Genomic DNA, 17,151 nt, shown 5'->3' on the forward strand with positions numbered 1-17,151 from the left:
TGTATCATGAGGGTGCTTTAGATTTATTGTATCGTGAGGGTGTTTAAGATTTATTGTATCATGAGGGAGCTTTAGATTTATTGTATCATGAGGGAGCTTTAGATTTATTGTATCATGAGGGAGCTTTAGATTTATTGTATCATGAGGGTGCTTTAGATTTATTGTATCGTGAGGGTGTTTAAGATTTATTGTATCATGAGGGAGCTTTAGATTTATTGTATCATGAGGGAGCTTTAGATTTATTGTATCATGAGGGAGCTTTAGATTTATTGTATCATGAGGTAGCTTTTGATTTATTTTCTCAGGAGAGTTCCTTAGATTTATTATATCATGAGGAAGCTTTAGGTTTATTGTATCATAAGGGAGCTTTAGATTTATTGTATCATGAGGTAGCTTTTGATTTATTTTCTCATGAGAGTTCCTTAGATTTATTATATCATGAGGGAGCTTTAGATTTATTGTATCATAAGGGAGCTTTAGATTTATTGTATCATGAGGTAGCTTTTGATTTATTTTCTCATGAGAGTTCCTTAGATTTATTATTGTATCATGACGGACTTTTTATATTTAATGTATCATGAGGGAGCTTTAAAGTATCATTTTGCCGAAAAACTTCCAATAAAATAACTTTTCGAGCTAAATAGGTTAAATTCATATATGGCACCTACGATCTAGAATTATTTTGACTTTAGCTCTGTTTAAATAAATAATGTCTAAATTGAAATTCTATGGGTTTCCAATACTAAACAGTTTCGTGGATTCTTTTTATATTATTTTATAACCCGCTAACAATTGTATGGAGCCAAAACATCAAAACCTTTTTTGTTTTGTTTTAGAAATAAAAGATTTTTTTTTTTAATTCACTTTGTTCCTTGGTTTAATTATAAGTGTCGGCCTGTCAGCAAGTTTGCAGAAAAAAGTTTTTAAGAAAAAGTGTAAATAAGAATTGTGTAAAACTATAAAAATGTAAACACTAAGCTTTCCCTTACACCGAGATAGACAGAATGAGAACGAAGGTACAATGTATGTGACATTATACAAGTACGGCTTGATGACTTTGTAGCTCCTCTAGTTTTAATTTTACGCTCAAGTATGAGAAAGCACAGGGGTTCTTATAATTCCATCCCAAATATTGATTGATTGATATTAGGGGCAGAAATTAACCATGTTATTATTGTCTACAATTGGAAGTATGATGTCAAGTGTTGTAGACAACATTCCATACCACAGAAATTATACTGCAATTAACCAATTAATGCTATTACCGGAATGTATGCATGAAAAATTAAAGAAAATTGACTCAAAGGAATTAAATATGTTAATGCTAAATGAAATGAATAAATGAACAAAGAGAATCCACTTATCCTTTTTTTTTGTGACGAATAAGAATTGTTGGGACTAGTTGATCTAAATCTTTATAATAAAGCTCTTTGCTCATACCTATATACATTTATATGTTAGCTATAGCTAACCTAACAGTTGGACCAAATTGGCTGACGTTTTTTGAGGAAACTCAGGGGTACCGTAAACGGGTGATATAGGCTATAAAATTAGATTTTTTTTACACTCTACACNCAAGTGCTATGAACCCAAGAACAAGTTTTATCAGAAAGCAAAAATTCTATTTTTATCTCCACAAATATTTTAAAAACTATAGATAAACCTTTAATATTTAATTAGTTTACAGGACTTCTTGCATCGTCGCAAATCGCAATACATTTTTAATGAAGGCTGATAAGGCTAATTAAGTATCATTAATCTTTTTGTGACGCTAACTTTGTAGTAATTACTATAATTAGATAATTTAGTTTGAAGGATAAATAGGCTTTGGTATTCTTTTAGACTTTGTTATGCAAGTCTGCAGCAAGGGGTTTTTTTTATACATGTCTGTTTAGGTATTACAACAAGGTGTAGAGTGCAGAGTGTAGAGTGTAGAGTGTAGAGTGTAGAGTGTAGAGTGTAGAGTGTAGAGTGTAGAGTGTAGAGTGTAGAGTGTAGAGTGTAGAGTGTAGAGTGTAGAGTGTAGAGTGTAGAGTGTAGAGTGTAGAGTGTAGAGTGTAGAGTGTAGAGTGTAGAGTGTAGAGTGTAGAGTGTAGAGTGTAGAGTGTAGAGTGTAGAGTGTAGAGTGTAGAGTGTAGAGTGTAGAGTGTAGAGTGTAGAGTGTAGAGTGTAGAGTGTAGAGTGTAGAGTGTAGAGTGTAGAGTGTAGAGTGTAGAGTGTAGAGTGTAGAGTGTAGAGTGTAGAGTGTAGAGTGTAGAGTGTAGAGTGTAGAGTGTAGAGTGTAGAGTGTAGAGTGTAGAGTGTAGAGTGTAGAGTGTAGAGTGTAGAGTGTAGAGTGTAGAGTGTAGAGTGTAGAGTGTAGAGTGTAGAGTGTAGAGTGTAGAGTGTAGNATGCACCTTTTCAAATATTTTAGCAATTAGAAACCAAGTATTTGCAGAGAATAATGGGTTATTACAGAAAGTGGGGTATAAAAATACAGGGTGAAGAAATAAAGAATAAAAGTATGGATGATAATCAATGACAGTTTTACATCGTCACATTCAGACCATAATAATTAAGTAACAATGAATGAGATATCATCGTTTTCTGTTTTGAGATCAATTCTGCCAATTTCCCTCACATGGTTCTAATGCCAAACTTTACAAATCAATAAAATAAAAACTCAGAAATGAAAGTTGTTGTTTGATTGCAACCTAGGTGGAGCTGCTGTTGTTGTAGGTGCAACAGTTGTTGTAGTTGTTGGAGCCTCTTTTCCTAAATCCCAGCTTACATTACCAACAGCCTAAATAATATTAGATAAAAATGGGAAAGGGGGTATTATTATTTTAAATATGAATGGTAAACTACATATCTCCAGTTAAACCTATGTACTATTCTAGGTTTACTTTGCATTCTTCCTTTGGACCTGAGACCGAAATTAATGAATGGAAGAAGTCGCTGAACTATCCACCACCGGTTCAAATCCTGAATCAACGATGCAAATCTTTAAAATTGAATCGGTGAGTCAATTTTGAACCGGCAAAAAGTAGTTCAGTGACCTAGCTGAAATATGATTAATGTTCTGAATACAAACTTATGTTGGAAACAATATCATCTTGGGATAGATCCTAAGATATAAATGTGTTTGAACCCAGAGGAAAGTGGTTACCAACTGTGCATAAAGCTACCTAACCAAATCTAATGCGGGATGAATTTGATGGAATCAGAATATGATTCGATCAATTGGTTTTACACAATATCAAATGAGTAAAGTTCTCCGGCGTAAACCTAACCCGGGCCGTCCTACTGATACAGGTTCTACAGAATAGAATTAATGACTGAGTTTTTGTTTTTGTGAAGCTCACTTATATTTTAAAAGATTTTAAAGTTTTTATTTCATCTTGAGATTATTATTCTAGGCTGGAATCTGGGATTATGCTAGGCTTTGCAAACATATCAAACAAGTGCAACGGTTGGATTCACAACAACATCTTCTCATGCCATGTAGGTCGATGGGGAGGGGGGTGGGTGGTTAGATTACTATGGTTGTGATAGAGATGATTCAGCAGTTGTTGATGCGGACAGAAGTTTCTTGAAAGCACAAAAAATGCAGACCAAATTTTTCTGGTTATTATATCTGGAATTTAATTTCTAAAATTAGGTTGACAAACTAAATGCAGTAAATTATATCTAAAATCAAAGACAATGGTCAAATCGTCATGCTACTGTCATGTTTCGGTGTATATAAATACTTATTTTTTTCAGTCATCAAACTTATCAAGAGCAGTAGAGGTTGGGGTTAAAAATGAAATCTCTAATCCTGAAGATGAAACCTGTACAGAGTATAGAATATAGAATATAAAGAAGCTGGAATCCTAGAACCCTTTTTATCCTATTTTATATTAAAGAAAAGTTTTCTGTTAACTTCACAGTTATTATGGAAAGATATACAAAGAGAACTCGCCAAGGAATATCTCAAAAGAAGATAAAACGAACATCTATGGTGCAAGACATCAAAGATGATATTAAAGGGGGTGTAGGCGCAATTTCAAATAACTCACCATGTTTAAAGAGGGGTGTCCGATTCACACAGTAATCCGCGTGTATCTTTAAAAGGTAGAACACCGGTAATCTGCATAGTGTGTACGCTAGCGTAAAATGTAAACTGAATTGATATCGTCGATTATCAAAACGTTGGTTATCAAAACGTATATAAGCAAAACGTATGCTATCAAAGCGTATATTATCAAAATGTCGATTATCAAACCTTCCAGTAACAAAACGTCGATAATACAAAACTTCGACTGATACAAAACGTCGACTGATACAAAACGTCGAATACTACAAAACGTCGACTATTAAAATGTTACATTAGGTTGGATTAGGTTAGGTTAACATAGTTTCTGGACCGAGTCGACGATTTGTATCATCGACGTTTTGTAACCACTTCGTTAAGAATGTATGTAAAGTTAAATAAAGGATTGATTTGAATTGAGTCTTTGCCACAAATCCTAATTTTCATGATACCTATAACTAGATGGCGTAAACCTTAGATATTTCAAACTTTGATTATTTGATCAATCAGAATTCATATTCTGAAATATCTAGGGTCTACAAAGTTGGGTTGCAAAGATAAAGGGAGTAAAAAATCAGAGTTTGTGGCAATGACTAAATTCTTTCATATTTATATTGTTGATTTTATATATTGAATATATATTGTTGTCAAGGAAAGGAAGAAAAATGATGTTTTCAGGATCCTAGTCTAATTATTCTTTAGATAAACCTATAGAAATATATAGAGTATCAATTACTGCAATAAAGGTATTTCTTGAATCCACGTCATATAACTTTGTTTACAAAACAAATGTACCGCAGTTTCTGGGAGTAATGTAAACACAAGTGTTTCTAGTATTGAGCTTTGTCAAATGGAAATGTATTTAAAATGACCCTTCATTTAAACAAAAGAGTGTCATGTCCGATTCACACTGATTCCTTTAAAATGGAGGTAATTCTCAGAATTTAACATTTCTCAAAGGGACTGTAAAGGAAAAATGAAAAGGGGTTTAGGATAAAACCTGAGACTCTCAGGCGTTGAACGATACAAATAAGACATCTACCTGATGTTCATGTCTCGAGAAAGAGATATAAAATTGTGTCAAAATTATACGAAAATCTATATATATAAAATTTTGTTTAAAAGTTGTAGATTTTAACAGATCATATTCAGCAAATACGCAAACAATCTGAAAACGATTATATCCCAAAGAATCTTAGAAACTTAGGTTTGCTCTAATTATAATTTTTAAATTCTATTTTGCATTTTTAATAGATATAATTATTATTATTATTTAAAAGTTTGTATTACATCACAATAACTTCCGCCAATGAGAGTGCAGTATACTGGTCACGTGATACAGACAAAATCACGTGACCACGCTACTGCACTGCCATTGGCTGAAGTTATGGTGACGTAATACGGACTATACGGACTATATGTAGTAATATTATCAATTACATCTTTTGAAAATGCAAAATAAAAATTAAATGATTATAACAGGAGCAAATCTGAGATTCTCAGGTTTCTGTGGGATATCATCCTTTTTTAGATTGGTTTCGTATTTGTGGAATATGATCTGTTTCATACTACAACTTTTATACAAAATTGCATATATATGAATTTTCGTATAAATTTGACAAAGTGTTATATCAATTTTTCGAAACAGAAACATCAGATAGATGTCTTATATGTAACGTTCAACGCCTGAGATTCTCAAGATACATCCTATACTCCCTTTCATATTTCCTTTACAGTCCCTTCGGCCTTCAAGGTAGACAAAATCGACATTTTGGATCAAAGAAATGTTTACAGGGTACTGTTGTGAATAGGGCATGCACCTTTTCAAATATTTTAGCAATTAGAAACCAAGTATTTGCAGAGAATAATACCAACCTGTTGGGAAACAAAGTATTTGCAGAGAATAATACCAACCTGTTGGGAAAACCAAGTATTTGCAGAGAATAATACCAACCTGTTGGGAAAAAGTATAAACTTCTAGTTTAGAAACTCCGCCTGCTGGTCTGAGAAGGGCCTGAAAGTTTCCAAACACCATGTGAGAAATTCCATCTTCCAAACTTAATATACTGAACCCTGCAAATTAAATTACATATTACAATCAAAGTTCATTTTTCATTATTCCTTTTCAGGAATTGAGTCATTGCCACCAACTCAAATTTTTTATTCTCTTTGAAACCTGTAGGTGTAAACCTTTGATATTTGATCCATCATAATTCATAATTTGAAAAATCTAAGTTCTACGACATATATAGGGTTGAAAATACATAGGAAATAGAAAATCAGAGTTTGTGGCAAAGACTTATCATTTAATAAGGAATTGAGTCTTTGTCACAAACTCAAATCTTTTGATCCCAATATCTTTACAACCTGATGGTGCAAACTTTTGATATTTCAAACTTAGATTAGTTTATCTATAGTATTAATAGTTTGAAATATCTAAGGTCTACGACATTGGGTTACAAAGATATAGAGATTAGAAAATCAAAGTTTGTGGCAAAAACTCAACTCCTTTGCAAACTTTTTCGAGTTTGATACTGTTGCATTTGATTACAACGAATAATTAATTTAATGAAATGTCTTAATAATTTGTGAAAATTACTGTTGCCTGATTTACGAGAACCTTTATCAAATCTAAACATAAACTTCTAGGAAACTGATAATTATTTCATTATTTAATTATTTCCGGATCTAGAGATAGTTAAAATCATCAATTCATTCGTCAAATTAAAAGTTAAAATTTTCTGAAAATTTTAAATATCGTCCGTCGAAAAAAATGCATTCCGAGAAATTGTTTTAAATTACAAAAATATTGTTTAACTATGCTTTTCTGATAATTTCAGTGATTCAAAAATAGAACTACATATATAGTATTCAAGACCGGTATATGTACTTGGAGAGTTAATAGTGCTTTTTTTAAAATTCGAATTGAGAGCAGAATACACGAGTTAGTGTAGAAGCGCAGTTTAGTATAAGATTAATATGATATTTAAAGGAACCGCTGTTGTTTTACAAACTTTATCCCTTCCGGTCATACTAGAGGTAAAGGAATTGAGTCTTTGCCACAAACTTAAGTTTTTGTATCCCTATATCCTTGCATTCTGATGATATAAACGTTTGATATTTCAAACTTTGAATATTTAATCTAACAGGGTTCATAGTTTGAAATATTTAATGTCTACGACATTGGGTTCCAGAGTTTTAGGGAATTGAAGATCAGAGTTTGTTAAAAGACTCAATTCCTTTTCTCAAAAACAACAGTTTGAATCCAGTTCATATCCCAGATTCAGCAAAACTAGTGCATACCTCCTCCCACCAAACTCTAAATTTGATTGCCAACGTAATTGGGAATCAATTGGAAATATATTTTGCCGGCATATAAACAAGTTTCATCAATTTTTTAGACAGGGTAGACTTTGAAGTTTCGCAACTCACTTATGTTTTTTTGTAGCCCTTTACATGTACATTTTAGCACTATAAAGCACTTGTTGTTAGCTTTGGTTTTTAAGAAGTAATTGGAAAATTTCTCATAGATTTTTGCTTAAGAGCTTGAGACCTTTAAACCACAGTGAACGGAATTGAGTCTATGCAACTCTTTAATCTGCAATCTAATCCCTATATCTTTGCAACTCTTTCATCAGCAATCTAATCCCTATATCTTTGCAACTCTTTAACCTGCAATCTAATCCCTATATCTTTGCAACTCTTTAACCTGCAATCTAATCCCTATATATTTGCAACTCTTTAATCTGCAATCTAATCCCTACATCTTTGCAAACGAATGTTGTTGCCCTTAGCTATTTCAAAAACAATGAATTCAGTTAGATCAAAATTTGAAATATCAAAGGTTTTCACCATCAAGTTGCAAAGATATAGAGGTTAGCAAATCTGAGTTTTTGTCCCCGGGAATTATACTAATAATTTACCTGACAAAGGGGAAGATAGGGTGGAGACAGTGCTCAAGTTATGTATATTATCTGTATTATTGAATGTGAAGGATTGAACAAGGTTGGGAGTAAAGTTTACAGTTTTTAATCCAGAACCAAATCCATCAAAATTGTTCTCGTTTGTATCATTAGGAGCACATCTTGGGATAAAAGTTCAGTTTCCGGTTTGCAAAAAAGTTGATTTTTCCTTAAATTTACCACTAGGTATGAATCTTTTTTTCCTCTTTCTCTTTCTCTTCACATCCTGTTTCCTATTCCCCTTCAGGGGCGTAAACTAGAATTTTTCCAGGGGGGGTGGGTCAGTGTTCATTAGTGATTTGATAACTCCTCAACTCTGTGAACAGTTTTCACTGAAATAGTCAGACTCCAGAGGTGTAAGTTATGCGCCTAACTATTTTAAGAACTTTTTTTTCTTCAAAATATATCGGTATGAGTATCAAAAGATGTATCAAAAGCCTCTGAATACTGTCCACATTTTTGTTTTTTGATAATTATGAATTTTTTGATTTATAGCTAAAAACGAGTTTTTACAGGACTCTGCTAAATTTTGAATAGAAAAACCAATTATATTTGTCTCTTACTGCAGTTGAATAATTAACCAATCTCTGCGAAGTTTTCAGACGGATATTTTGAAATCACTCTTGATATATTTGGAAGATTTGATTGTCGGTCTTTCTAGTTTCTAGTGACCTTTTTGGATCTATTTTTTCTTTAAACAGCTCTTTAAAATTAAATTTAAAATTAAAATCGACTCTTACTTATTTATAATCATTTTTGGATCTCTAATTCAATTTTTTTCTTGAAAATACCAAATACTTAAATATCTAGAATATAATACAACAAAAATATCTTATAGAAAGAATGACAAATCTCAATTTAACTGATGAAAATGGGTTCCAAAGGGAAGGATTCACAGACTTTTTAACAGGACCATGAATTTACTTTACCCATGACCCCCCGCTACTTTGAAGTATGCATACGGCTGAAAATATAAAATTAGCTTGAAAACTTTTATCATTAAAAACTTTAATATTTTGTATGGTGTTCACTCTTCAGATTATAACCTGTCGAAGAAAATCTAAAATGTTTAAGTTTAAAGAAAATCTTTGATAACTATTTGTTGGTTTAAACAAACTAAAGGGACTGTAAGCGTAATATCAAGTGACCCTCCTGGCTAAAGGGACTGTAAGCGTGATATCAAGTGACCCTCCTGGCTTAAGATTGCAAAGTCCTTAAAAGCTGTGTCTGAACTTGTTATCCATGTTTTGTTTCTTTGAATTGTCTTTTTTTGCAGTTTCTCTGCAAAACTGACTTGCATATTTATTGCTTATAAAGTTATATAAAATAATGGAGAAATTATCAAAACTGAACACTCTTTGGGTGAGGAAAACAACGATATCTTCCACATTTTTTTTTATCAGATTATGGTTTCAAGTGTTTAGTTGTAAATTGCCATCTTTGCATATAGAGTGACTTGGCATTAAGCCTACAGTGTGGAAGACGACTATCGGCCTCCTTAGAATATCGCCACATCCAGACTCGGGAACAAGACGGGGGCTCGGATCTTTCTAAAAGTTTATAGAATGTGATTTTTCTATATATAAACAGTGATTGTAAACTCGAATCCTTGTTCTATTTAGACTCAAATATATATTGGATTATTTCACCGTGTTTTCATAGAGTCCGTCCTCACGACCTGTATAACAGTCCTTTTAATATGTTTTATTGTAATTTAGGACTTTCTAGAAGATAAGACGCGGGAAGGGGTAAAAAGGTTTCTAAGATAAAAATTGTAAATGATGGAGCGTGTCTATGAATGATGGAAACCACGGCCTGAGGGAATTAAAGAGCCGAGATGAAAGCAAGAATTTAGTTTTTAATCTCTCCTGCTCCAAAAATGAGTTTTAAATGTAGCAAATTTTTGTAACAAAATTGTTAGATTTTTGGGTTGCATTGCAGCCATTTTATTTCCATTTTACTCGTATTGCTTTCCTTTTTTCCTTTCTTTTATCTCTTTTTGTTCTCTTTTGGCGTACTTGGACTTTGATGGCTTAGAAATAGGGTTTCCAACTGTGTTTGAATTGTGCGAAAATGCGCGGAGTTTACGGGACTCGCATTTGATCGAAAGTAAAATCCACTTGCGTTGGAACCCATACTTAGAAACCAGTTTAAGTGAACGTTTATCCTGCCTAGCTGTAACATCTAACGTGCATGTTTGTTCTGGTGATTTCAACCCAAACCTCAGAGAGACAATATTGGAGAGAGAATATAAAACCTATATAAATATAAAATAAAAATGGATAATTAGTTAAGCCGAAGTATATAAGCAGAAACGCCACAACAACTAATATTTAACCACTTGTTAATGCTAAACTATGCAAAGAAAAAGAGAATAAACTTATAAATGCATCTCTATACATTAAACATCTAAAAAATTTACGTTTCTTTATATTTGCGGTTACAAAGGAAAACCATTTGAAACGATATTAAATATCTTTATAAGAGCAAAATATTCTTGCATATTTAAAATGGCAAAATCAAAATATATTTTTGTCATATTTTGCACAATTTCTTTGTACATTTTAGTCAAGCAGTCAGAGACCCACCACGTACTGTCAAATATAACTTTTTACCAATGAGACAGACTTCCCCAGAAGACAAAAGTCGTCTTTAAATTGACTTTTGCTACCAGAAGAGAACTTGTAATTAGCCGTTCCAAATGCATCCAGCCAATGAGAATAAATCAGTTAAATAAGTTTATTTCAACAAATGGATTTCTACTAAATGTGTTAAAAAACTGATATGTCCTGACTACTAGAAAAAATGCTCGAAAATAAGAAAATAATCGGCAAAAAGCACAGTTTCATCCGAGGTGTCGATACAAACCTTGGATGACTGTTATGAGCGTGATCTCTATTGTGCAAAAATTGAAAAGTTGAATAATCCATTTTATAATTCATTTTTAGCAGAGGTGTGGTCAGAGAAAGGCAATGAGAACTAAGCCCCCCCTGGACCAGTGAAATCTACGGATTTCAGGGCATTTTCAGGCTCCAACGAATGGAAAGAAAACAAAATTTAAGGCCCCCCTGAACAAATTCCTGACTATGCCCCTGATTTTTAGCTTACCCTTGGAGAACTAATTGAATCCTCATAGTAGAATATATAATCATACTCAGTAGTTGAAGAATTAACCAAACTATAAAACAAATATATATCAACATTAATACTCAGTAGTTGAAGAATCAACCAAACTAAACAAATATATATCAACATTAATACTCAGTATTTGAAGAATCAACCAAACTAAACAAATAAATATCAACATCAATACTCAGTAGTTGAAGAATTAACCAAACTAAACAAATATATATCAACATTAATACTCAGTAGTTGAAGAATTAACAAAACTAAACAAATATATATCAACATCAATACTTAGTAGTTGAAGAATCAACCAAACTAAACAAATATATATCAACATCAATACTCAGTAGTTGAAGAATGAACCAAACTAAACAAATATATATCAACATCAATACTCAGTAGTTGAAGAATTAACCAAACTAAACAAATATATATCAACATCAATACTCAGTAGTTGAAGAATTAACCAAACTAAACAATTATATATCAACATCAATACTCAGTAGTTGAAGAATCAACCAAACTAAACAATCATATATCAACATTAATACTCAGTAGTTGAAGAAACAAACTAACAAATATAGTCAACCTAGGTTTCCTGATAAATCTTAATGAAATATAATGTTTAAAATAAGTGAATTTCTAAGTTTATTTCTGAATATAATATAAAAAATTCTAAAAAGCCAATAAAAATTCTAAAAAAACAATTTTTGAATTTTTAAATTTTTAAATTTCTAAACTAAAACTTTACTAAAGGTAGGAATATAGATGCATAGGAAAAAAATATAGGTAGTCAGATAGGAGAACAAGCAGATAAACAAAAATAGATAGACAGATGGATAGATATAATGATAGATATATATATAGATAGATAGAAAGATATATATAGATATATAGATAGATAGATAGATAGATAGATAGATAGATAGATAGATAACTAGATAGAAAGTTAGATAAAAAGATAGATATTATAGATAAATATAGATTAGATAGATATTACATAAATACAGATTAGATAGATATTAGATAAACATTGATTAAATAGATATTAGATAAACACAGATTAGATAGATATTAGATAAACACAGATTAGATAGATATTAGATAAACACACATAAGATAGATATTAGATAAACACAGATTAGATAGATATTAAATAAACACAGATTAGATAGATATTACATAAACATAAATAAGATAGATATTAGATAAACATAGATTAGATAGATATTAGATAAACACAGATTAGATAGATATTAGATAAACACACATTAAATAGATATGACATAAACACAGATTAGATAGATATTAGATAAACACAGATTAGATAAATATTAGATAAACATAGATTAGATAGATGTTGCATAAACATAGATTAGATAAATATTAAATAAATAAATAGATAGATATATATAAACATACATTAGATAGATATTAGATAAGCATAAATTTTCTTTCGTGTTTTATTTTAAGCTGAACCATCATACATTACTATTTTGCATTTTGTGTTTGAAAATATATAAATATATAAATAAAATAGATATTAGATGAACATATATTAGTTATATATTAGAAACATTAAATTAACCTGATAGAGCAGAATTGAGGCCCCTGAAGAGGTTTTATATTTATCTCCACAAGATGATCTTCGCACCCATCCACCCTGAATATATAAGGGATGTAAATTGTCAAGTTGTCAAATTTTCAAGCCATCAGATTGTCAAGTTCTCAAATAGCCAAGTTTTTAAGTTGCCAAGTTATCAGGTTGCCATGTTTTCAGGTTTCTAGGCTGTCAAGTTCTCTAATGGTCACGTTGCTAACTTTTTAATGAAAAGTTGTCAGATCTAAAATGGTCAAAATCTTTTAAATTGTCAAGTTGCCAAGTTATCAAGTTATCAAGTTATCAAACTGTCAGGTTTCCAAGTTATCTAGTTGTGAAGTTGCCAAGTTATCAAGTTATCAAATTGTCAGGTTGCCAACTAATTAAGTTGTCAAGTTGTCAAGTTGTCAATTTGTCACAGCTGTCAAATTTTCAAATTGCTGTCAAGTTGTCACAGCCGTCAAGGTGTCACAGCTGTCAAATTGTCACAGCTGTCAAGTTGTCACAGCTGTCAAGTTGTCACAGCTGTCAAGTTGTCACAACTGTCAAGTTGTCACAGCTGTCAAGTTATAAAGTTGTCAAGTTGTCAAATTGTGCATTACCAGTGTCTTGACAGGATGAGAGACTAATTGCCAGTTTGTTAAATTTGAATTTCTGAAACTTGAATAGTTTAAACCCTTGTTAAACTCTTCATGTTAAATATACAGAAACTTCTTTCTAAAATTAATACAAAAAATCTCCATAATCCCTTATATTTTCAGGCTTTACCCTTTTTATTCAGCTATATAAAGAGAGTATACTATTAGTCTTGGGATGATCAGCTCTTTTCATGTTTTTTTTCTCCGAATCTCCTGGTTTGAGGTTTTCTATTATATTGTTCGCGGATTTCTTATTTGATGAGAAAAACGATTTTAACCTCAAATACAATATTCCTTATCAACTTCATATCATTTTTCCAATTGTCCCCTCCCCCCCTATTTCCCCGGCTAACATTTCATGATTCATTTTCCAGCGAGATGAGTTATTCATTTAGTATAAACTTTCCACATATGTATACTAGAATACAAACATTATGCACTGCAGACTCTTAATAGAATTACTGGGTGGCAATTCATGATAAAATGTTTAAATAAAAAGATATTTATCTTTACTTGAACTGTGATCCAACGGTTGCAAGCTCTAACACAATTTAAGCCAATTATTTCATCTTTCAATTGTAGCTAAAGCTAAACACAAGTTTTACAATGTACATGTTTGTGCCTACAAAAAAGTATAAGGAGATTGTGAGATAAAATTAAAGGTCAAGGTGTCCTTCAAAGACGACCCAGTGATGTAACTTTTGATTAAATTCTGCATCGTTGTGTACTTTGTCAAGTAATATTAATTCTAATCGCTGTGTACTTTGTCAAGTAATGTTAATTCTGGATCGCTGTTTACTTTGTCAAGTAATGTTAATTGTGGATCGCTGTGTACTTTGTCAAGTAATGTTAATTCTGGATTGCTGTGTACTTTGTCAAGTAATGTTAATTCTGGATCGCTGTGTACTTTGTCAAGTAATGTTAATTCTGGATCGCTGTGTACTTTGTCAAGTAATTTTAATTCTGGATCGCTGTGTACTTTGTCAAGTAATTTTAATTCTGGATCGCTGTGTACTTTGTCAAGTAATGTTAATTCTGGATCGCTGTGTACTTTGTCAAGTAATTTTAATTCTGGATCGCTGTGTACTTTGTCAAGTAATGTTAATTCTGGATCGCTGTGTACTTTGTCAAGTAATGTTAATTCTGGATCGCTGTGTACTTTGTCAAGTAATGTTAATTTGATTTCCCAACTTCGACTCAATACTGACTCTTTTTCTCTTTTTACTCTTTTTTTCTTTTTTCTTTTTTTTCTTTTTTTAATTTTCTTTTTCTTTTTGTTTTCTATTTTACCTGACACTGTATGTTACTCTGCAAAACTATTTTTATGAAAAATCGCTCTCACCTTGTCTCAGGTAAACTTGTATCTATTCTTTTTGGCTCTGAATTCAGGTAGAAAATCAAGGCAAAAAAAAATCGAAATTATAATTCAAACTAAAAAAATTGACTTTTTTAACATTTAAATCAGAAGTCAGAACTGTTGTGTTGTCAATCTCAGAATTAAGTAGCTTGATCTCGATATATGCATCTTCGATATACCGTGGATGGTCATATCTTGAAGTGATAGCTTTATATGAGAAATCAAGCATATTAAAAGTGCCCCATTGAATATCGAGATCAATTGTTCAAAATTAACGATATTCCACACAAAGTTTTGACTTATGTACAGATTAAAAGACTCGTTAAATCTTTGTCTGGAAAAAATTATTGAATGAATTTGTTTCTATAAATAAATAAATAAATAAATTAATTAATTAATTAATTAATTAATTAGGGATTTTGCAACATTTAAACAACTATATCTTTCTCATTGTTACTCGGGCAAAAGTTTTAAGGATCACTTAAAAACGTTAACAGTCCCTTTAAAGATTCCTTAGTTTAATTTTGTTTCTACTTTTCCTAAGCATTTTTCCAGATCACAGGTAAGGTTTATATTTTGAGACAAGACCAGGTTTACTCCTTTATTAGACTATAGTTCATCAAACTAGAGGTAAACACTTTTAAATTTTTAATCCATCCTTTGAAGATTACCCATAACGGATGAGACTTCGGAGACGATGTACCGAGTTTATTGACCCTATTATGGCTGATGGGTGGGAATCTTAGTAACGCCGGGGAGGGGATCCCTAGAAAAAGGCTAAGAGTAAAGATATATATAGGGTTGCAAATTGCAATGAAGCTTATAAAGCCTAATTTTTCAAGGTCAGCTCATAAAAAAAATTAGACCGCTAACTTTAATATTATGGATGCTGTAAAAAAATGGTCGGAAAAATTTAAAAAATACATTTTCGTTTTTGACAAATGTTAAGATATGTTTTTCCATTCATTTTTCAAGAGCTATTCTCTAATGTATTTTTTAGATCTGTAGCTGTCATCGGAAAAAGTTTTTTTACTGTCCTGTACCCCAGCCTATATGTATCAAATTTTATTTTAATTGTCAAAATTAAAGTGCGAGGCCAAAAAAAACTCGAGAGGGGCGTCGTTAAGTCTTTTTTCTATTTTTCTTGATTCCCTGCTGATCATCAAATATATCTTAAACAGGCTTTCTTGTTGCACGTGGATTTAACAGTTCTGCCAATATTCCAGAAAGCTGTGACTTTTGATCTCAATTTGACCCATTAAACAAAATTAATATTTTAGCCTTTGTTCTTAAATATATTTTTGTCGGCATATACATTTTGAATGAAAAAGTATAGAAATAAACAAATCCGTAAGTTAAAAGATTGTTGAATTATAGACCAAAACAAGTTTGATTTCAAAATAGAAGAAACCGAATGCTGCTCACTTTGGTTAGTTCGGGGTAACCTTTTCAAAGTTACCAAGAAATTAAATTTCTCCCTGAATTACGCTGTGAATATCAAGTTCAGACTCAGATATAAAAACGAGTACGTTCGAGTTTTGCAACCATTCATGAAACAAATGGGTTAAAAAAGTCTAATTGTATAAAACTCAGGAAAAAATAAAACAGCTCCCCTCCCCGGATCCGATCCCTCAGGCTCATCCTCCCCCTAGCCCACATTTTCCCAAAAAGTGGAGGGTTAAAGCTGAAAATACGAATAAGAATACATACAAGAACGAGGAAGTAAAAAGAACCTCTATTTTGAACTCCCCCAGATAATTATTCCAAAATGTTTAAATGTAATTTTAACGAGAGAACATTTGAAGCAGTTAAAAAAAATTTTTTTTGACAGGTTGATTTTATACGTTCTGTGAGTATTTTTAAGATATTAGAAATTCCTTTTTCGAGGTTTTATGAAACAAAAGAAAAAAGAATAATCTTTATTAAAGCTTGATTTCAACAATTTTGAATTTTAATAATCAATATTTTTTTGTAAAATTCAATGATATTTTTCAGTATCAAAATCCTAAAGAAGATATTTAACATTTTTTGTTCACAGTAACTGTTTTTTAGATGAACTTGTTGCCTATGAGTAGAAGTAATGTTGTGCTGAACATAATAAAATAATGACTAATTAATAATGTAAATATAAAACACGACATTTGAAGGAGAGAAATAGTTTAGATAAGAACATTAACTGTAAAGATAACAAGTAGCTTAACACCGCTGTGAAAAATTAAAATTAATTATGTATTATTTTTAAAAAATGTATAGAAATTGTATATTATCTGTTGTGTCTACTTTCTGGTGGTAAGTACTTGTTGTTTAGTGTCTAGTTTCTGGTGGTAAGTACTTGTTGTTTAGTGTCTAGTTTCTGGTGGTAAGTACTTGTTGTTAAGTGTCTAGTTTCTGGTGTTAAGTACTTGTTGTTTAG

The 17,151-nt window shown here is 31.4% G+C and overlaps 1 protein-coding gene across 1 annotated transcript; it reads right to left on the bottom strand.

Annotated features, from left to right (window-relative positions):
• Positions 1-2,659: 2,659 nt before the first annotated feature.
• Positions 2,660-16,881, bottom strand: LOC111703239 (uncharacterized). The gene is made up of 9 exons (XM_023475126.1): positions 16,804-16,881; positions 15,278-15,337; positions 14,724-14,760; positions 12,732-12,806; positions 11,126-11,195; positions 10,189-10,274; positions 7,979-8,139; positions 6,010-6,128; positions 2,660-2,783 (listed from the first exon to the last, which is right to left on the bottom strand). The coding sequence occupies exons 1-9, from the start codon at positions 16,877-16,879 to the stop codon at positions 2,664-2,666; spliced, it is 804 nt and encodes a 267-aa protein (XP_023330894.1). The 5' UTR covers positions 16,880-16,881; the 3' UTR covers positions 2,660-2,663.
• Between the last annotated feature and the right edge of the window lie 270 nt (positions 16,882-17,151).

This window comes from Eurytemora carolleeae, unplaced genomic scaffold (genome assembly GCF_000591075.1).
Source record: "Eurytemora carolleeae unplaced genomic scaffold, Eaff_2.0 scaffold422, whole genome shotgun sequence".
Taxonomy (NCBI): domain Eukaryota; kingdom Metazoa; phylum Arthropoda; class Copepoda; order Calanoida; family Temoridae; genus Eurytemora; species Eurytemora carolleeae.

Excerpts from the sequence above, each read along its gene's own strand:
- LOC111703239 (XM_023475126.1), bottom strand. The coding sequence starts at position 16,879 with ATGTCGTGTTTTATATTTACATTATTAATTAGTCATTATTTTATTATG. Across the intron at positions 14,761-15,277 it reads TGATCTGGAAAAATGCTTAG|AGCCAAAAAGAATAGATACA; the intron begins GAAAAGTAGAAA and ends ACCTGAATTCAG. Across the intron at positions 12,807-14,723 it reads ACAAGTTTACCTGAGACAAG|GGTGGATGGGTGCGAAGATC; the intron begins GTGAGAGCGATT and ends TTATATATTCAG.